The 23,121-nt window shown below is 35.4% G+C and overlaps 1 protein-coding gene across 6 annotated transcripts in view; it reads right to left on the reverse strand.

Moving 5' to 3' along the window:
* Positions 1-23,121, reverse strand: part of RB1CC1 (RB1 inducible coiled-coil 1) — a 71,894-nt gene that overhangs the window by 4,751 nt on the left and 44,022 nt on the right. For all 6 annotated transcript variants that reach the window (XM_061342933.1, XM_061342929.1, XM_061342930.1 and 3 more), the window contains 10 exons: positions 22,904-22,965; positions 21,753-21,856; positions 19,173-19,299; positions 11,546-13,461; positions 7,926-8,085; positions 5,623-5,731; positions 5,264-5,501; positions 3,627-3,678; positions 2,239-2,286; positions 794-852 (listed from right to left, as the gene is read on the reverse strand). In XM_061342933.1, coding sequence (XP_061198917.1) covers positions 794-852; positions 2,239-2,286; positions 3,627-3,678; positions 5,264-5,501; positions 5,623-5,731; positions 7,926-8,085; positions 11,546-13,461; positions 19,173-19,299; positions 21,753-21,856; positions 22,904-22,965 — 2,875 coding nt within the window. The remainder of the gene's footprint in view (positions 1-793; positions 853-2,238; positions 2,287-3,626; positions 3,679-5,263; positions 5,502-5,622; positions 5,732-7,925; positions 8,086-11,545; positions 13,462-19,172; positions 19,300-21,752; positions 21,857-22,903; positions 22,966-23,121) is intronic.

Genomic DNA, 23,121 nt, shown 5'->3' on the forward strand with positions numbered 1-23,121 from the left:
TAAGAATAAATATTACTACTACTCTGGGGATGGGGAAGGAAGTGGCAAAGAGAGTGGAAAGCTCTTCTCCATACAAGGAAACTGCAGATACATAGACACAAATAGGTAAACTTAAGAGAAATTTAGCTCATCTACTTTAAAGCTCACTTTCAGATTAAATATACAGTATTTCCAAGCTTTTCTGGCTGGACTTATTATGATGACAAACTGTACTGACTTAGATAAAGACATGTCTATTGGACAGATGAATAATTGTTTCATGACGTTTTACTCAAAGACTACCAAGAGAGTTGTCAGAACATTCAAATGCTCACAGGAAAAGTGACTCTGCACATACTGACCTTGTTACAATAGAAAATGCAACTTGGTATAACTCAAAACATTAAGCCAAAAATTCTGAAGACTTCAAGAAGATGAAAATTTTTTTGCAATATAATGGAGCACTACAATATATCCAGGGTGAACTACTTTTTCTTAGCACGATTTCAAGAATGTACAGATAAACAAAAAGTCATTTAAGAGACAGCTCTGAGGATTCTAGAAATCCCATAAGGCATTATATTTATGAACCGTGTAAGAAAGGCACAGAAGTTATGAAAACCACTGATATATATAGAATAAAATTTGATTTATGCCCAACTGGGGTGGTCCAATAACTGATGGCTAAAGTATAGAGATGACCTATGTATCTTTTCACCACAGAGCAAGACCATCAGAATTGTGACATTCTTAGCTATATATTTATTACCGAAGGCTTATCTATCAGTTTATATGAAAATTAAAATGTACTTACTCTCTAATTGCTATTTTTTCAGAATGTCTTGAGGATACTGATGACATACTCTGGGACATCTATAAAAAAAGATAAAAATTGTGATTAAATGTACATTGCAGGTAACAATATGGTTAAGATAAATAATTTATTACTGATATTGAGCAGTGTCTATTCTTGCAGATCTTACATTCACTCAAGAAAACAGCATACCTTTCTATCATCCTGTTCTGTACCAGGTTTGGCTGTTCATTTGCAGTTTTGGTGTTGATTTTTTGTTGCTGTTTTTGTGATTTTTTTTCATTAAATAGCTACTTTTGATTATGAATTTTCTTACACAACCAACTTCTCCCTCACTATTTAAAACTGAGAAGTGCTTTCCAAATCAGTGCCAATGAAGATTTGTTCTGATTTGTTCTTTGTATAAGGCCTATGATACAGCTGTGCACTGTAACACAAAGGCCACTGGCATTCTAAAAAGGGCTGATGGTAAAACACTGGAAGTTAAGTATGTTTATTGCAACTGAACTCAGTACAGTCTCAGTTTTGCTAATGACTGCCACATAACCCAAGTTTACTGCAACAGACAGAATAGTGCTTCCTGGAAAAAAAGTGGAGTCAAACTTACTAAGACCAAGCAAAAGCTCAATTATGCAAGTTTTTGGACATTATTATCATCTCCTATATGCATGATATTTGCCTTTAAATAGCATATAAGCCAACTTTGATAGGATGAACTAGATCTAAAAATGAATGTAACTGTACACACAGTAGCTGTGTTAAGAAATGAAAATGGGTAATGCTATTTTGTATCTACAAAGGGATGATACATAGCCTACTAACAGGCAAGTAAATAGCGAAGATGATCCTATTTAAATGTATCTACCTTTGGTAATATCCTTACAGAAGAGAATTCATAATTGCCCTGCAGAAGCCCTGACTAGAGAAGGTCTTGCAGTTCTACAGTTTCCTACTTAATGGACTGCTTACATATGCTGTTCAAGCCTGGACTGCCCATTCTTGAAGTTTAGCACATAATTTTTTTGGCTGTAACTCAAATATAGTTACCTAGGGAAGACTTCCTATTGCCAGTCCCCCCCAGCCATGCACCACTTCCCCAGAAACAGTATTAGCCTGTCTTAATATGAGCTGGAAGCCTTACTGACAGCTCTTTTTCTTGATGTGGCCACTGAAATTGACTCTCCCTATCCCAAACCTGGGTGGTCCGTGTTCTTTGGGAAGAACTCTCTTTCTCCCCAGTCCTGTGAAGAGACTTTTCCATGAGAAGACTGGTAAACTGAGGTACCTCTAAAAGGTTATCAGTTTACCTATTTGCCACTTGCCTTAACACTTTAAACATTCTGAAGCTAATAAACCCACTTTTTTAGATTTTAAGAAACTTCTCGCTTGTAAGCTTTTATTCTCTTCATGAGACTTGAAAAAACATGCATTGCACAAATACTTACCAATCGTTGATTTAATCTCTTATTTTCCTCTTCCTTCAACTGCAAAGTCTGAAAGAAAATTTTGTCTGATTAAGTAATACACCTTATACAGTATAAACATAAAAAAAAAGTTCTGATATGACAAGAGCCTGGCTACTTACACATATTTACTACAGCTCTCAATTTTCAAACATATATTTACTACAGCTCTCAATTTTCAAACAGTTTCTAAACATCTCTTGAAAAAAGACATGTTAAAGAAATTTAAAGTCTAGCAATTACCACAGTGATACAAACCCCACTGCTGTTATGCTTAGCTTCATACTATCCTTAAGTTAGGAAAACATTTCACCGATTGAACAGCAAAAGAAATGTAATACATTATTATTTTATAGCTCTACCTGTGACAAATCCTTTGTAAACAGATGACAGAATCAAGCATGTAAGAGCTCCTACTCTAAAACATCTAGCCACTTGCATCATGCAGTGCTACAAACCATTAACAGAAAACGTTCATGTTCTCCAACTGATCACGTTTTAGTCACAGTGATCCTAGAAAAGCTAAAAGCTATGGACACTTTTTTTTAAGGCAGCTTTGAATGGGCAAGAAAATGGAATGGAGTTAGATATAAAGGTATAGTTAAGATACTAGAATCTGAAAGATTCCAATGTAGCTACTTAGAATTAATCTCACCTTTTACAAAGAATATCAGTTTTATTTCAAAAAGGTTCAAATACTCAAGTGTACACTGAAAGCTATTCTCAAAATAGAAGTTGTAATAGGAGTGAAAACTTAGGCATGCATTTGGGAGAAGCAGGGGTGGAAAGGTAGAAACTTGTAATTCTACCCTGTAGAAGCATAACACTTACTTGAGAAAAAATGCAATTTTTAGCACATCCATAAGAAGTGTTATTTTAGTTTTTACATATATTGAACAATATGGTCAAGATGATAATGCACCCCAGGTAGAATTAAAATGATCTAAGCTTATGAGGAGAATTTACCTATTTCCAAGAGAAACAGGTAAATCAATCTTAATTCCCACTCAGGTAGTTCGGATGCTTTAATTTGAAAAAAGTAATCAAAACTTTTGCCACAGAAATTCCCAAGATCACTGACCTGTCACTCCTAAGAAGAAAGATTACACCTGACTCATTCCTGCTGAAGCTTACTTAAACAGAATAAACAAACTTTAAGCTAGGACAAGTGTAACTGTAATGTATTAATACTTATTTCTAATTATTTCAGTGAATTATACTGATCTGAAACAAGTACAATGAAAAACTATCTTCTAAAATTACATTTACAAGACTTGCAGATACTATACTGCAGAGTAAAACCAACCACGACACAACTTCACACATACATAAATACTTAATTGCAATGCTTAACTAAACAATCTACTCACTCTTTCTAATAACATTATCCTCTGTTTTTCTTCAGACATATGGACATTTTCACTAAAAGAGAAAGAATAAAATGTACAGGTTAGAAGCTGGTTTGTTTTAATGGTAAAAAAAAATTACTTTCCCACTTCTCCTATCTTCATTTATCATATCATAAGAATCAGTACCAACATTTCTAGCATGTTTGGGGAGATTTTTCTGCATGTTTTGCATTATTTTCAAAACATCGGGATGTAAATCATCCATGTTCTACAATGTTTCAATGTACGTAATGTAAATGTCAAGAAAATTAAAAAAAAAAAAAGAAAAAAAAGGATTTCTGCATGCATCATCGTAACAACTTTTTTTGGAGCACTGCTCCTTAGTATTGAAAAAATCTTTACAGAATACATTTTGGTACACTTAAATTAAGGAACAAAGCTCTGAACTTGATGTACATTTTCATGAAGTTGGTATTAAAAAAAAACCCAGACAATACCCCTGCGGTAGACTGGACTCCTGACAACAATCAACAAAACAGCTTTGTACCAGTCAGAATTACTTAAACTCAGAAGACTTCACAGACATGTACTATGACCAGACCAGAGTCTGCTAGCTTTACATGTAGACTCTTACCTCACTAGGCAAAATGTGACATGCCAATAGCAAAGTCCACTGCTATGTTAGGGCACCCAAAACAGAACACAGTAAAGCTGAGGACTGCAAAAACCATCAAAGTTTCCTCTGATCTCTACAATAACCTCAGTATTTCAAGCTCAGCTTCAGACACCTACCTGCAAATTAACCCCTGCCTAATTAAGCCTCCATACAAAATGGTGATAAAGTTAAATATATGTATCAATATAGCTATTTGAATTTGTTGTAAATCCAGATTTTCAACCAGATTCAGATGCAAATGATCCAGTCTTAAGTAAACCATCTAGTTTGAAGCACATAAATTGTTTGCCTTAGCAAACACTTTTGCTCAAGTAAGGGTTTAGATCATTGCCAAGTTTATTCCCCAGTGCCATCACTGCCTTCCAGTAAGTCAGCAGTATATCACAGCTGACTGCTGATGATTCAGAAGTTATACAAAGAGATGCTGAATACCTGCCCTTCTCTCCAATAATAAAAAGCATAAATCTATCAAAGCCACTTAATCAGCCTGGGTCTTGTTGCTTGTTTGAAATCCTGAGGATTCAGCCTAATTTCTACCAAGCACACTATCAACCCTTCCCCTCCATCAAAAAATGTCATTATACCATCTTACAGCAGACATGTACACAAGCAATCATAAAGCTTGTTTTTAAATGAGAGCCAGCCACTGTCCAAAAGATATGCCAATAACATTCAGATAACCAGCTCATTCATTACTGTAATTGTTTTTCTCCTATTTGACTTACATTTCATATAATTAGGTCTCTTCTTTCATCCCACACTAGTGGGGCCAAGTTTCACCCTTAAGATGCATACTTCTAAGTCATTAAAACCACGTCTATGATGACTCTGACACCACAATTGCATGTGTACATTTAAAAGAATATTTTTTAGCAAGAACAAAGGCAGAGGAGTATTATGCATGCTCACTTGTACTTCACAACACACCTTTGAAGAACAAGACCATGCTTTACGTATTTCTACCACAACATCCCATACTTACTGCACAGCCATCATACTGGTTTCCATTGTGGAGTCCATTCTCCCTTCAGATGCAATGTCAGAAACCAATCTGTCTGTGTCGGAAATATCAGCTGCACAGGCTCCACAAGCTTCTGAAGTTGCCACTGAGTAGGTTGATGGAGAAAAATTACTACTTCTCAGCTTATTAACTTCTTCTTCAAGCTTTTTCTTCTCTTCAAGTAAGCGAGCTCGATCTTCAGAAAGTGTTTCAATCAAATCTATGACACAATTTATATTAAATTCTTTTAATAACAGCAGTACTTAAGATCACAACCAAGCTGTATTGAATGGAATTGTCCTATTAGAAAAAGATTAATACTTCTTCAGAACTTTGCTTACCCTTATCTTTTTCTTGCTGTTGTGTAAGCACTTTTAATTTATCACTAAGATCATTAATTATGCTTTCTTTTTTCATTTTCTCTCTTGCCAGTACGGTGTTAAAGTTGGTCTGAAAACAGATAGAAGCATTACTGAAATAGGAAATGTCCTGTACAAGCCTAACGCAAAATACATCACTGGAACAAGCAAGTACAAAAGATATCACCCATTCAGTTTCCTAAAGTGTAACTAAACAAGGAATTAAGCTTGTTTACATATTACTCTGGTAAGGAGATCACATGCCTGTACATTTTGTTTTGAAGTGTCTCTGTACCATTTTTGTTAAATTATTTTTATCCACCTGGTTCCCCCAAGCCCTAACTATAAAGAAATCATCATTAAGAAATAATTTGTAAAGTTGTCTGTTTTCTTTTTTAAACATAACACTTTATATTCCTATTAATGTATGACAGTTGCACATTTTATATTAAAACCATTTACTTTCAGGATTTAAAAGATTAAGACAAAGCTACACTGCACCGAGGTATGTTACATGTAATAAAAATATAATTAAACTAGAATAACATACTAGAATCTGAATTTAAAATACATTTCAAGTCACACATTAATTCCTCGGCAAACAATTAATTAATGCAGAAGCCATACAGGAATCCTGGCTAATAGCCTGAATAAGTGAACATAAAAAAGCCTAGCATATCTTTCGGTATCATTTTGACAAATCTTTCTGCTTCTTCAATCCTCCGACTAACCATCATTCCTTCATCCGTTCTACTCTTAAGGTTGTGCTAAAGAGACAGACAAGAGCTACCAACAACCGTATATTAAAAGCATATTTTAAATTAAATTTCCACTTTTTTTCTGTAAATTTTAAGATTGTCTTGACTGACGCCTATCTACCCTCAGTCTTAAAATGAAAGCAATTTGGCAGGCTACACAATTTACATAGTGCACAGTAGCTTTTGGTATATGTCTGCATAACAAAACTATCACACATCACAAGCAGAAACAACACCAAAATGGCATCAAGAGTGAGGTTAAATACCCAGATTATTCAGTGATCAGCAGAGCCAGTCCAGCAAGCTTTCAGCACTACTGAAACACCGTTTTTACAGTTTTAAGGGTCTGTTGGGTTTTCCTTCCCTAACAAAAATAATTTTTTTATTTTCCCTTTCACTTTCCCTGTGATTTGCTGTTAATGCCTTAGAATCGTCCCTTCCACACTGCTGCACAAATGAAGAATGTTATCAGACAATGAGGAAAATGGCACATTAAGGTATATTCTGCTAAAAAAAGTCTTATGATTACCAATGTAACCTATGAAATATTCCTATTAAATTTGCTATGCACTTCTCACTTACTTCAGTGTTAACCTCTGCAGTCCAAAAAAAAACATTAAGAAGCATCCCTTTCCTTATAACTGTCTGCAATTTTCTGTTCTCTGCCACAAGTGATTTATAGCATTCATTCACTAAGCTGGCTGATTGCTACACTGTTTCTTTGTCCTTATTTGATCCTACCATAGATAAAGAAGTAGAGGTGCTTAAACCAGAAAATCCTTCTTAGTGTTTAAACGCAACAAAGCTGTAGATAATAGCTGTTACAAACAGATTTACTTTAAGAACTGAAGATTCATCTACAAAATACTAGATTCAAGCTGTTTCAAAGGAAAAGAAAAATGTGGATACAGATATAATTATTAATACAGTGCAACATGGAGTACGAAGCGTTTCTAAGTTTCTTAAGTAAAATATAACATTTGCTTTGAACCTCAAACACCACCTCCCAGGTTCATAAAGTTATACAGCACTTAAGTAGCATTCTCAATCAATGAGTATTTCAAATAACTAATTTTGTGTTGTCCACAAATTTGGTGTTGCTAACTTATGATATACTTAACTGTTATCTTTCTGAGTTCAAGAGCTTAATGGATAAAAATTTACAGCACTAGCTTAATAACTTAAGCAAAAGAAGTCACAAAATAACAAAAACTGAATCTAGATCGTCCAGTTCACAGACATTTAAGGTGGCGTTTGTTTGTGGTTGGTTGGTTTTTTGGTTGGTTGTTTTTTTGTGTTTCTTTGTTGTTTTGTTTTTGGGTGTTTTTTTTAAATCTTTTTTTTTCCTAATGCTTAAGTGTTGGATTCTATTAGCACATGGTATACTGGCTGCAGAACAAATTTAGAATGTTTATGAGTTACATAGTAAAACCATCAAAAAAAAAAAGACCCTAACTCCATCACTTCAAAACAGCAGAACATGTAATTGTTATGGGAGCAAAAGTAATGCAAAAGAATCAGCATTACCTGCTGTTCTGCAGTGAGTGATGTTCTGATATTCTGCATTTCTTCATTCTTTCTTTTCTCTTGTTCTTCAAGTTGCTCTAGGAACTTCATTTTTTCTTCCTGAAGCTTCTCTTTAAGTTCAGCAACCAAGCTTGATTCAGCAGATGATTCAGTTGGGGGACTTAAAAGAAAATGAGTAGGCTTTAAATTTGCAGTATATACGGAGTCCCAGAATACATAAAATAAGCAAACAAATATCAGAAGTTTGAGACTTCTTTTCTCTGAGATATTTAATAAATACTGTATTCTTTACTAAGTCACTACCAATCTTCAATTGTTCTTTTGAATCATGAACACCTCACCAAGTTCTTACTCTTGTGCATTTTGGTTGTTAGTGTACTACACTGGTTCCAATTTTGAAGTTTTGTTGAGGCAGCAGGTTCTTGTGTGCACTGTTCTAACATAATGGTGTGGAAAGCAGTAAAAAGAGGAACAATGACAACCAACTACTTGTAAATTCTTAGTATGTCAAACTGCAAAGCCTTCACCTATCCCATAATTAAAGCAATTCAGTAGTAACTCTGATCCTAATGAACCCAGACATAAAACTCTGGGTTGCAGAATCTGGAGGACAGTAATAATGATTACAAAGAAAGGAAAGCATCAACATCTGGGAAGCATATAGAAGCAGTATGCCCGCTCCTTACTTTACAATCAACAAAAATCACTCATCCCAGGTTATCCAAATCAAGTTAATACACTGGCATACACCCAAAATTGTTAGCTGCACTAAACCAAAGCAGGTACAATTTGCCTCCTAAACAGGCTGCCTGGTCTATTGCCTGTTTGCAAATGACAGCTATACTGTAATTCTGCAAAGGATGTTACCACATTACAAGTTTTTAAACCTCGCCACTGTATCAGGTACAGTGTTTATATGTTTAATCTGCAAAAGTATTAACAACTATGGCAATAGTGACAATGCCTAACTCTTTTGATTGTTTTTGAGATTCCAAAAGCACATTTCTTCAGCAATTGGGAATCCTTTGCAAGTAAACGCTGCACTACTCTAATATGACAAAGGATGTGTTTAGCAACACTACCACTAACACAACCCACATGGGCATATACTGAAGATACAAACTATTATGCAGTAGCTGAGCACTCAAAAAGCCCATGCAAAGTTGTAAATAAAAAGCTCTGAAAGGCAATTGAAGTATATACACTGGCTAAACAACCTTTGTCATTCCAGAAATCAGAAGTAAAATAAGCAAAGAACAAAACAAGTCATGAGACACCCAAGCAAAACTTTCCTGTGCTACTGAGAAAGCATTTTTGTGCTAGATTAAATAGCAACTTATTTCTAAAATAGGGCTAGCTGTGAGAGAGAGAGTACATGCTCTACAGGGAAGCTTCACTACTGATGGCAGTCTGATACAAGTGGCTGGACAATACCAAGGCTGGAAAATGCCAAAGCTGTAATGCAGTTTTCAAAGCAGTCAGGCTTCCTATTCTATGTTTAACATTCTTTGCAATGTCATACATCTTTTAAGTAACCAGCAAACTGCTTAACAATGAAAGTCATCAGTGAAATGGTGTGCTTTGATGCACCTTTCTACATACAGTAGAAAGATTAAACAGGAGAGTAACAAATGCCTTGTTGTTTTATTATCTTTCCTGATCATGGTGACTTGAATTTCAGGCACATTATAACCAAAATACATTAGGTTTAATACATTGGTAATGCACGGGTCACAAACATTTCTTCACCATTTGTAAATATTTTTGTTAGTTTTCATGTAAGCTCAAAGCCTAGATTCCTAATACCAATTCAACACTCAGGTAAAATTTAATAATACATGCTCCTGTCTGTCTTCCAGACAGCTAACATAATATTGCTCTTGCAGGAAAGGACATTTAACTGACGAGCATACAGCACACACCAACTAAAAGCTGATTTCTACCATTACAAGTTAACTGCTAAACAATAGGATAACAAGTCAACTCATATTACTGACATAGCCTGGAGTTATAGGAACTCAAAAACCAACCAACTATACAGCGACTTTGAAATATTAAGACAGATTCACTTAGCATGTATGCCTTCTGGAGATAACACACAACATGTCTTTATTCCCAGAGAAAAAAAACTAACATCAGACCTAAAAGCATAAAGAGGAGCCTTAGGAGGCAACACAAGGTCACACTGGAAATTAATTGATAGAACTCTTAATAGACTAGCAACATTTCTTTACACTGAGGCAGATAATATTTCTTTGAAACACATTATTATCTGGTTTATCCCGTTTATATAAGAATATACACAGTTGTGCTCAAAAGTTGTTTGAATTTAGGCATAGGTAGTGAATTTTTAGGAAGTCTGACGACAAATACATCTTTTTCCTGTTGAGTAAAGCTTTTTAAACTTCTACAGTGCATTAATATCTATAAAAGGAAAAGAACGTAAGAGTATACCTTTATTTGCTTCATTTCACCATACTTCACTAAAGGGCAGTTTTTAATTTCATTATATCCCAATCTTCATTCAGAAAACATAGTATTATCAAGATAAGTTCTTTCACTGACATAGAAACCAGAGATGACACAACATCGTATATTGATGGATACAGTCACATATCAAAATTCTGAGGTAATGCCACTGAAGCTGATAACTCAAGTGAAGCAGATATTCAGACTTCAATTGCACTATGTAAGCGAACTGTGCATACATGTTGGACTCTTGCAAAAGTTAAATACTAACTTAAGTCTGTATGTTCTGTGGTACTCTTCTGGCTTTTATGCCCATTCCGTCTATTTTATTGGTCTTTTTCTATTTCACACACCTAGAAAAAACCTGCTCTATTTCAAAACAAGATCTATCCACTTTGTTCCTTCCCACTAGAAGAACAGAATATTGTTTCTAAGCATTAGTCACATAGAAAAAATCTATTTCCATTCCAGAACACCACGAAAGTAATTCTAGCCATTTATGACAAAGGATCTTTTTTTTTTTTTATAATGGAATATCACTGTAGAAATTAACAACAATGTTAGAATGCTCTTTAAAATGATGTTGCCCAACTGTATTTCATTATAAAGCTCAAACTGAGGACCCTGAAATACATAACTGTTACAGCTAAAGTCAACGGAAGTCCAGGAGGCCATGGGACAGTTCTCAGTCATCAAATACATATTCCCTCACAGTTTTTCATGCCACTGTTTTCCTCCAACAAAAGCACACAGTTAGCCAATAAAAAGAAGTTACCACCCTAAAAGCCTTATACACATTTATACAGTGCTAATGCCAGAGCAAAGGGTGGGAAAGGGGAGAGGCTCAGACCATCAAAATCAGAATTTCAAGCAACACACTGCTGTGGGAGCACTCCTTCAATGTAACATCACAAATACTAAACCTTCATTGATGTCTGTAAATAATACTGTATAATATATTTTACAACCTTTCAGATTAACTACAGACACAGGAATATCACTACCAATAAAACAGAAGTAACTTGAAATATAGAAACCAACCCAATAAACACAAATACAGAGAAATTTTACTTATTGCAGTGCATCATGAATATACCATGTTAATTACTTTAGAATACTAGGAAAATACAGTAACTTAATTCTTACAGTACCTCCGATTTACTTGAATCTCAAGTTGCTGTATTTTTTCCAAAAGCCCTTTTTCAGCAGCTTCCCTCTGTAATTCAAACTCTTTACAAGCAGTTTGTACTGCATCCTCTTTTTCACAATTGAGCTTCTGAATGAGCAACTGCCTGTCTTGTTCTTGGTTAGATACTAGCAGTTCTTTCTCTTCCTTAAGCTTATGGATAATAGCTTCGTATTTTTCCTGCTGTTCACAGAGAGACAATTTTTCTGTTTTTTCCTTTTCTAGGGCATTCACTTCCAACTCTAACTTACTTTGTAGTTCTGTTACTTGCTCTGAGAGTCTTTTTTCTGCCTCAGAAGTTTTCTGATGAAGAAGTGTTACTTTATTTAGTTCAGTTCTAAGCAAATTGGATTCTTCTTCATATCTGTCGACTAGCTCAGAAATGCACTGATCTTTCTCAATTGTCATTAGAGTCCTCAGCTCCAACAAGCCTGCTTGATATTCATCACTACTAATTTGTATTCTGTGGTTTAATTTATCTATCTCCTTTTTTAAAGTTTCAGTTTCCTTCTCAATCTGAGACTTTAATTTCTCTTGTTGCTGGTTTCTGCTTTCTTCCAACAGAAGCTTCATCTCATCAGTTTCTGCCTCTTTCAGGGCAAGTTCAACTTCTAATTTGCACCTCAAATCGGACAGGTCTGAAACCTTGAGTTGTAACTCTTCAACTTGCTTTTGTTTCTCTTGCACAACTACTGCATGAGATTCCTGCATTTGTTCAAGTCTATGCTGGTTCTCTTTTTTTAATTTATCTAAACAGTCCTTGTGCTCAGATAGCACTTTCTCAAATTCCTGTAAATGCCTGGCTTGTAGGTTGCTTTCCAGTTCTTTTAAATGGCTTTGCTCTAAGCTCTCAAGTTCTGCCCTCAGGAGTTGTAGTTTTTCATTGTTTTCAACATGAAGTTTTTTCAGGTCTTCAAGTACTATCTCGCGTGACTGTCTCAGTTCCTTAATTTCACAATTTTGTGTCTCCATTTGGCATTCCAATTCCAGTAATTTCTGGTCTTTCTCATTCTGAAGGCAAACTACAGCTTCTTTCTCATTTTTCACCATTGCAAATTCATCATTCTTATTCTGAATAACTTCCTCAAGGCCTAATAAGTCCCCTTTTAACTTTTTAATCTTCTTTTCATTTTCCTCACCATCCTCCAATAATTTACTAATTCTAGTTTCATATTCACTTTTCAAAGACTGTAATTCTTTTTGATGTTTATCTTTTAGTGTTTTTTCAAGTGAGAGTTTTACCTTCTCAATAGTATTTACTATTTCTAATGAAGTGCATTTTAAAGAATTAGAAAAGTCACACTGTTCTCTTTGTACAAGTGTTCTAAAGTGGCAAAGATCTTCTTTTATACCTCTTAAATGTACCTTTGAATCTTGGGCAATAACCCTACACTTCTCCATGCAAACACTGAGAGATGTATTTTCTGTTGAAACATCCTTTACACCAGAATTTGTATCTTGCATACGTCTACTGTCTATTGCATTGATAACTGAAGAATAAAGAGATTCCACCATCATTTCTGGACTTTGTGGATCACTTATTACATTAGGAGATGCTGGATTTTCTTCTATTACAAATTCATTTACTGCTGACATAAAGTCAGATTCTGGACTTTCTGCTAATGAATCCAAGTCTAATGATCCTTGCTTAAGAGCTTGCTCCAAATTTGGATGGGCAATAGTTTCAAAATCAAATGTATGAGCATCAATGCTGTCTGGAGACAACTCTTCTAACGGAGCTGGGGGACACACAGGAGGACACAGGGGACCCTGAAGACTGAGCGATGGAGGAGTTCTTGAAGAGGTAGCAATTGCAGTTCCTGTTGTACTTTCCATCCTTGGTGTGGTAGCAGATTGTGGCGATGCTTGGCTATTAGAGGCCTACGAGTTATAAAATATGAAACAAACAGTTAACAGAATGATAAGCAAAACTGTTAGTATTTTAAATTATTAAAAATTACCAGGCAAAACAAGAACTTAGAAAGTCAGCCTTCTTCACCTTGACAGTACAAAATAAGTACAACTAAATATTAAGTAAAAATGGCAGAAATTGAGATTTTCCAGTACATTAAAAAAAAAAATCACCACTTAAAAATAAATAATTATTAAGTGCTTACTGTCCAAAAGTTCCACGTAAGTCACACATAATTGTATTTGAAATGGCTTGAAAAGTAACCCAACCGTGAAGTAACCAGTCAGAAATAGGCTTTGTTTCCTAACAGCCTATTGATTGCAGTTTTCCTAATAATTTTGTTACTTTTTTAATTTTATTGTTGTTAACGCTGCTACTAAAAATAAGTGTAGTCCAGTCACTATTAATATACTAAAACTAAGAAGGATTGCAAGAACCCTTACTAAAACAAAACTGTTGTTATGAATGTATCAAAACCATGCACGAGAATTCTTTGGCTTGTGAGAGTGTGTAAGTATTACAGAATAACACAAAGGGTGCATTCTAATTAAAAGCATTCTGATTTTCCAGAATCCAAGACACCACAGCCCAAGTGAATTTTTTTGCCTCCTCCATGCCACTCCCATTGCTCCCAGTTTTTGACATTTTGCTTCTAGACTTTTGAATACCACCAAGCCTGATTCTGTAGCAACAGATCCTTCAAAATATTCACCTGAAAAGCTAATAGTTAGAATAGCAACTCACAATCATTAATGAGTAACAGCAGCTTGTAAAACAATAAAAAAACTAAGTTAAGCTTCTCCACCTTCACGGAAATGTTCCAAATTAATTCTCATCAATTTCAGTGATTTTGATCCTTAACAGGATAAAATTTTACCTTTAAATCAATTTTACATTAATCATGATTAGATAACATGTTTAAATCTCATTATCATCTCTGCTTGTCCATTACTGTATCAAGATCTCAAGTTCCAGTGCATACTCTGTTGTAAAGTGTAAATTCTTGCACAGTGTTTGAAAACTAATCTTTGCTATTCCAAAGACATCATACTTTTTCATTCTGCCATGGAAAATATACTTTAAGTGAATGCAGCTGAAGTTTGATTTATCATAGGTGTAATAGCTGTAACTGCAGGCTAAGTCATGTGCACTTATTTTTATGCATCTGAAATTCAGTAAAGGACCATTTTGATATGTTTTAAGACAATAATTGATCTATCTCAGCAAGGCCTTAGAGACAATGTGTTCTGTGATTTTCAGGCTTTTTCTATGTGAGAAAGTCAATTTAATTTACAATATGTCGTATCTAAAACAGTACACTTCAGTGATAATTTTCTTCTTTGTTATTTAATACTTTAACATAATAAATTTACTGCTTGCAAGCTTTTTCTGACAGACTAAGTGAAGTGTGTATTAAAGTCCTCTTCCTTTACTATCTTCAAATCTACCAGAACTAGGAACAAATGGTCAACCTATAGTGTCTTATACTATCAACTATTAAATACAGTGGGAAGACAGAAGTCCTAATGCCAACACTAGATTGAACAAATTCCTAGAACAAAAATATAAACCTAAAGCTTCAGCAAGCACAGAACACATCCCAGTTCAAGCCAAAAAGCAGTGTACAAGCTGAACAGTTTTGTAAAAGGATGGATGCAATTCTTCTAAAGAAAATTACAGTGATTTATACAACGTTAAAATACATAATGAGAGTATCTGTGACATGTAGGATGAAAAGATGTGAGCAACATCATCAGGATCACAAACTGGAGGAGATGCTATGTTGATTTTTTTTTTTTTAAACAGATCAGTGTTCTAAGAGATCTCAGATGGATTGTCTGTAATGCCATAGCCCAACCATTACCTTGGTTTTCCATCCTTCATCCTTGAGGGACTTGATCTTATTCGTCTGAGTAATGTGACCATCTTGAAAAGAAACTGTCCTAACAACTCATATGAAAGTTGGCAGCGAAAGATTCCCGTAAGTCATTCAGTCTCAAAGTGCTGGAGATCCTTCTGAATGGTGCTCTTCTTGAAAAGCCAACACTGCCTCCAGCTGATAATCCTCACTATTCTGCTCACACCCCTTTTCCAAACCATCCATACTGTCTCCATACATTTGCATGTCGGGTGTTCTTTAGTGTGTTAGTTTTTACTGAAGAAATTTATGCTACCAGCTAAACTCACGCTATCGGCGAAACTCAGCTACTTGCTTAGTGACAGTTATTGGAGCTGCAAAATAAATGGTCAGCAAGAGAACTCCAAAAAATCCAAAAGTGACAGATACCAGACTGACGATGTATAAAGAGCTGATTTTTGTTTTCTCAATCTTTTACAAATGGGGGCTATTCAAAAAGGGTCCCTACTTTTCTCCGTACCATGTAAATGTTCTCTTAATGGAGATGAGAGTGAATAACTGAATTCTGAACTGTGATTTAGGAAGATTATTTCCAGCTCTGACACTCATCTCCCTCGCAGAGATGCATTTACACCTCACTTCCATTAGCATTCCACTTTGCATCTATACGAAAGTAAAATATTATAACAAATAGTTTGAAACTCAGTAACAAAAACCCACTGTAAAAAAACGTTCATTCTATACAAAGCATTGTCTTTATTTGTTGAAAATGAATGCTGGCCGTAAGACAAAGGGAAATGCTCCTTCTATTAAAGGTACTAAATGCTCATTTGTTAAAGATAGTATTAGTCCAGGTTTAAGCATTACCTCTGAGTTTAATTTCATGCTGCTTACCTAAGAAAACTTAGAAAAACAAATATTGAAGGATATTGCATATGCTGATGCATGCCTGGATTCAAAGCGTGTGTTTTAAGTGACAAACACTTAACACTGATAAGCCAGGGCTTTAACGGTAATAAAAACTAGCATCACAGATGTCAGTAAGCACATACTATAAAGCACTTCAAAGACTTTGAATATTGGAAGGCCCTGCAGAAAGCCACATGCAAAGGAAAGATAGTATCTGCTTTTGGCACCCTGCAGAAACATTCCAGAAAGTAAAGAGTAAGGATATAGCACGAAGAAGAAAAAAAAAAACAACAAAAAAACAATAACAACAACAAAAAAAAACCCAAACAAAAAAATTGTCACTGTGTGAATCAACACTCTACTGAGCTTGGCTTCCTTATTACCTGGCCCTGTAACAAATGCCATGCCTCTGCAGTGGCTGCTGAGAGCTGAGTCTCGAGTTAGAACACCAAATTACTACCTAGCAAAGAGTTAAATCTCACATTTTGAGTAGCTGAGACTTTATGCACTGCTGCCTATCCCTGAGAAGCTGGTGTCTGCCATCATCAACGTTCCAGGAACTTGAAAGCTGAAACAGTAAGAGTTAGAAGGATACTTAAAAAGGAATGCTACTAACATCCCCAGCAAGGGGTTGGATCTCCTCTCTGACTTGCTCTTTACTCACTTGTCTGCAGCCACAACTTTTCTCTCCAGCCTAAAGCAACTAGCAAAAGACCAGCTGCAGTGGCCAATACAGTAGGATGAACTCCCACCCGATCCAGAGCTAAACTGCTGCACTACCAGCAAGCCAGGGTAACTATCCCAGTCCAACTTAAAAATAAAACAGGCTTCTGCTGCTACCTGTATGGAAATTGAGGCTGGGATCAAACATATCTCCCTCGGGGAATACAAGGCCAACATTCTGCTTATAAACAACGACACCTGCACAGTCACTGACAACTCTGCACCAAGCTGGTTTGGTATCTCACAATACATCAACTGAATGTGTAGATGCATGAAGCTACAGTCATCTTCAGGACTATTATCAAATGTTTATTCATACTTCTAATAATATTCTGTAAATATCCAGCAATGCTAAGATAAGAAAAGGACATCTTCAAATTATTGCAATAATTCTACACAAGAAAAGAACATGGGCAAGAGTAGTACAATTTAAAAATTCTAGCTCCTCTGTGGAACAAAGCAACACAGAAAAAGACCTAGCATTCCTCCATCAAGTAGTAAGAGTACTGTCACTGAGAAGGAAAAATCTGACAGATGTATTTGCTTCAATTCCAAAAAATTGTTCAAATGAATCACTGAAATTACACACAGAAATGGTCAATTTCAAGATGACATCATGAATGGCATGGCTCTGACTGTGCAATGCAATTTACTCTAAGGAAAGAGACAATTATACAAAGCTGTCTAAGCACTTAACATTTCTGTGTCAGCCAAGAATCCAAACTGGTCAAAGCACAGCAAAAGAGACAAACAGACTCTCCTGATTTGGCAAGCATGTCTTTTGTGCAGCCAGATACTGATAAAAATTTCTCACATAAGTAAGCCTGAACCAAAAAAGGGCAAACTGGTAATACCTGAACAAGTAATGCACCTTTCCTGCTTATTCTTCTACTGTTATTATGTCTATTTTGAATTAAAACCTACTCCTTTGATTTATTTCACACTCTTCTAACACTGCAAACCCTAGTGAAAAATTAATTCATTAGAACACCTGTGACTGCCCTGGTTTCCTACGACATAAATGTTGGGATGCTTTAAGTTGGATGTGAACTTCTATATTTCAGAACATGCCCTGTTGGAAAAGCATGTTCAAAAAAACTTCCAGATTTCACAAAATTTAGATCATTCCTTGCCCATTCCATTGGCTAAAACAGGCCCTAACACTCTTCTTAATGGCTGTTCATATGAAAACAATCATCATAAAGAAGAAAGAGCTAAAATATTACATGACACACCTTTTCTACATTACAGAACAAAGAGCAGCCTAGAACTCATATTTCACATAAATTCAAGACTTCCATTAAATCTCGTGTTCAAGTCCTAGAGGATGAATTCGCCAATTAAAAGCTGAACATGCCCATAACCTTGGTAGTTATAGAAGATGCTTCTACTCAGCAATGTGCTTACAAACACTTGCACCAAAGATCAAATGAATCCAACAAAATCACACCTTTTTTTTTTTTTTAAATAGCAAAACTGGTAAAGAAACCGAATTTGAAGCAGTCAACTTCACAGAAAAACCTAATCATTGCTAAACTCACCCGGCGTTTTACTGGGACAGGATACAGTCAGAAGCTAAAAGGACCCTGGCTTGGTGTATTACAAAGTTAGAGGCTGAATGCACAGAAGTAATCAAAAGTGTTTAGCAGAAACTCCTGTTCTAGGGGAAAGAATCTGCTTGACAGACAGAGTGAAACTAAGACATCTTTTTGCCATCTGTTCCTTCTATATTCAAAGAAAAAGACAGCAATATATTTCTTCCCTTCCCCCAAAAGCAGGACTGCAACAAACGAGTAGGTGACACATCAATATTCAGGTTAATGTGGACAACCAACCAAGGCCCTAATTTCTCCTTAACTGCTTGTGTCAACAGGATTTAAGAAGCAATGCAAACTACGTATGAACAGAATAATTCTACTTCAACAATTTCCGTGGAATAGAAGCATCTGTTGAATGTTTAGAAAATATTCAATATCTTTTGACTATTCTCTAGACAGACTCACTTGAAGAGCTACAAATTCTCAGTGTGTGATTAGAAAGGAAACTACTATGCTGTTATGAGACCAACTAATCTTTACATCTGCAAAAACAAAGTTTCTTTCTTAAGCGGTTAATAAAATAATATTGCAAAATTATTCTACTCTTTTTCATAGAATATTCTCTTTTCTTGGTAAAGAAAAACAAAAATACCTTTTGTTCATTCAGCAGGTCTGTAATAGTTTGTGACATTTCATCCAAACTCTGTGCTGCCTTTACCAGGTTGTGTAGAGCACGTACATGCTGGTGAAGAGGTTCAAAGTCACAAAGTATGGGAACCCTTAAAAACAGAGTAAGATTAAATTTTTTCCCCACATTGTTGATCTAATATTCAAACATATTAAACTATTATGTGTATATTCCAACAAGATTAAGCTTCCCTCTGTATAAGATTTGTACTTTCTTCATTTCATCTATTTTACAAGGAAAATCCACTAAGACTACCTGGTATGTGTGTTTTAAATTAAGAACTTGAAAGCTTTTAAAGAGTAGCTAATGATAAACACAGTAATAGGAAGCTAATATGTCAGTCTTTCCTTCTGAGGAAAACATTTACCAGTAGTACCTAGAGTTACAGTAACAGAAGAGAACTGATAGTGATTAGATCTGTAATTGAAGCACTTATGTTTGCAAATGACTCTATTCTTCTCTCCCTTTGGATTCCCTCCAATCCAGCTCTTCCCCTGAAGTAGCTATTAATTCTCAACTATTTTATCTTAATGATAGGTATCGTAAATTAAAAGACTGATTAATGTGTTGTGATCATATTGCAAGTGTTGCAAGATGAGCTTTCAACTGCAAGTTTTTTAAACCTTTGGAAACACAACATTTATTTAATTTTTCTTGAGAGTTCATATATCCAGGATTTTTAATTTGTTCAGCAATGGCTCCACTGAAATCATGAATCAGGAGTTCATTTAGACTAACAATATAATAAAACTAGATTATATTTTAATGTATTTTGCATTCTCTATTCAACATACAGGCCAAGTGGTACTAGCATATTTTTGTAGAATTAAGATTTCGATAATCACTCAAACATATAATTTCAGAAAACTGCAGCACTATAAGTAAACAGAAGCATCATTTTAATTATTCAGCTTAGTGTTTCGATGCTGATAGACATGGACTGTGCTGGGTCTCAGCTTGCCTATGGCTTGCTCTTTAGATGTTAAATAAAAACACCAAAACTGTACTGCTCTAAAGTTTCTTCTGAGCCTGTGTCTACTATGATGCGAGACAGTTTTGCTCACCCAAATTGCAAGTCTACTACTAACACTAATATTTCCACCAATGTACTCCTGAGCTCAGAAACGAGGAGGAACGAGACATAATCCTACCTCTACTGCCATCAAGTGGAAAGCTGTATCACTACAATTCAGATCAACTGAACCAGTTTGGCTAAGTCTGAAAATAGCAAGCCAAATTTCCTCCTGAACTCAGTCTAAACTTCTCAGGAAAGTATGAAAATTCTCACAAACCCAAATGTCAGGCATAGCTTTCACCTTTTTCCTGCACAATCATTAAGGAGCAAGCCTCAGAGCATAACAAGAAAAATTAAAATGGTACATCAGCTGTACCATGATCAAATCCACTGTCAAGCTAACTAAACTCACTATACTTATTGTATACTTATTCCAGCTGCAATACCATAAGGATGGCCAAGAATTCTGAATCAAAAGAACACCAGTAAAAATTACAGGTGAAAAATGCAGTGAACTCAGCTCCTGTACTGCGCACCAATTAACAAGTATCAGGCTGACAGTGCTAGTGAACCTCACAGATGACAGCAGAGCATCCTTCTTTTAGATTTATCTTATCCTTTGTGGGATTATGGTGTTGGCACTAAAAAAAAAGGAAGGAATCTCAGCAAATTTCTATCTAGAAGAAGGATGATGGATACATGCAGCATTTGATTAAGGTCAGAATGGTAGCAGAATCTCCTCCTAAGAGAGCCTTAAGGAGAACTTGCTACTGCCCATTTCTTGGCCATTACCTTGGCTGGCATTTCTCCATCTGACTGCTACAGGTTTAGAGATGTTTGACAGGTTTGAAAGCTCACTCTTAACAGACAACTTATCCAGAAAGACATCTCCAAGTTCTAGGTAATAAACTAATTCTGTCAGGCTGCTGAGAGACAAAACAGCAGCTTTCCTATCTACATTTGTACATCCGCCTCATTGTTGGGACTTAAGAAACCTGGAAATAGAGCTTCTGCTCAAAATGATGGGACTTCCACAGACAGCAGAGGCACTTAAGAGATTACAGTTTTCATAAAAATCAGCCTGTCAGAGACAAAGCAATAAGTGAATACAGGAGATGTCTGAACTAAAGACATTTATTTGCTCCAGAATACCACTTAACAAAGAGTAAACAGGAGGGAGGAAAAAAAAAATAAAATGAAATAAAAAATCTGATTCTGATCTGACAATTTTTTCATTTTTGTTTTAGCTATGAGACAGAGAGGAACGTCCAAAATCTTTTAACATCTCAGTACAGAACGCATGTGTCAAAATTACCTGAGCTTGAATACATGAAGCATATAGATAATATGTAACTGCATTAAGTCAGTGAAGACCATTGCTTAAAAATGGTTTCGGTTCAAAAATTATCCCTGTCTTTTCCTCATGAATAATTAACTTGGGGGGCAGAGAAGAAGGAAAGAAACAAAGGGGGTGTTATTAGGTGGGGAAGTTATTTCTGTACCACACAAAGTTTAAAAAGGTGCTTTACCTGAGTAATGGCTGTACTTCTGAAGGACAAAAAGACTGCAAAAACTGCAAGTCACTTAATGAGATATCTGGAAGCTCACTGTCAAATCTGCGAGGTTTTCGTGTCTGTATGAAAAAGAAATAATATACATGTTGTTAAGTAAGCAATATCAAGATGACCAAGGAAGGATTAAAAATAGCTTCATTAATAACACAGAAAATTTGGCAGTTAACCAATATGTATCTCTCAAAAGATTTCTCACTTTTTTTGAAGGAACCATATCTGGCCGCACCCCCCTAAAAACACAATCAGTTACATTTATAGTCACTAACTCTATTCTACGGACAGAGTATTTCAGCTGGAAGGGACTACAACCATCATGTAGTCCAACTTCCTTCTTACTACCACACTTCATAATAACATTAAGGGTGTGCTTAAAAGTTAAGGAATAAGAGATAGCACTGAAACTTTATTTGTTGTGCTATGAAACAGTCAAGCATTAATTCAGATCAGTATTCGAAACACTGAAATGAGTAACACTTTCTTTTCCAAATTTTATTTTATTTTTTTAAGAAAAAAGGTGCAAACAAGAAGCTGATATTGTTAAACAATGCAAGTGAGATGGCAACGTAAGAATCAGGGACAGTTATCTTACTTAAATTAGCTACAATGTAGGAAATTGAAGTTAACAGGCAATGCTTGATTACAACTATACTTTTTCACCCCTTCATATTATCAGCCAATAAAGAGATCAAAATGCTTTTCCACTAATCTGGTGATTATAAGAAAAATATAAAAACCTTTTACTTGCTTTTAACATCCGCTTAATTTTATGGCTTTAAAATTCAGAAGAGAAAATTAGATGATCAAATTATTCCTTTTGGTTTCATTTTACTGATCATTAACAGCCATTTTTTGCTCAATACCGCAGCCTCCTTGTTAAAAAGCAGTATGAAGTTGACATTTCCTCTCCCACCACACTGCAAGTTGTGAACCAATGTTAACATAAGCCACTTGAAATAGAAAGGAACACTAGCTCCCAGCTTGTTCATCTCTGTCAGAGCAATGTTACAGGCATACAGCTGGAATGAAGCAAGATTCACTTTTTAATTTATGAAAATACTGTTTATAAGAAAAACAAACAACCAAAACAAAATATATTGACTACATACACAAAAGGATGGAGGCCAGGAGTCAAGTCCTCTAAACAAACGATTCCTTAGAAAAGACTTCCCTGGGTAAAGAAAACAGTTATTTAAAGAACAGAAATGCTACATACAAGCAATGCAAGAGAAAATGATTAAGCTGCTGCAGTCTAATATCTGAACCAAATTTGAAGGCATTACTAACTATGCGATTTCTTGACAACCAAAAATTGCAAGTGACCACA

The sequence above is a fragment of the Neopsephotus bourkii genome, unplaced genomic scaffold (genome assembly GCF_033783945.1).
Source record: "Neopsephotus bourkii isolate Nb327-2 ecotype Australia unplaced genomic scaffold, CSIRO-AGI_Nbou_v1 NB_1820, whole genome shotgun sequence".
In the NCBI taxonomy this organism is placed as follows: Eukaryota; Metazoa; Chordata; class Aves; order Psittaciformes; family Psittacidae; genus Neopsephotus; species Neopsephotus bourkii.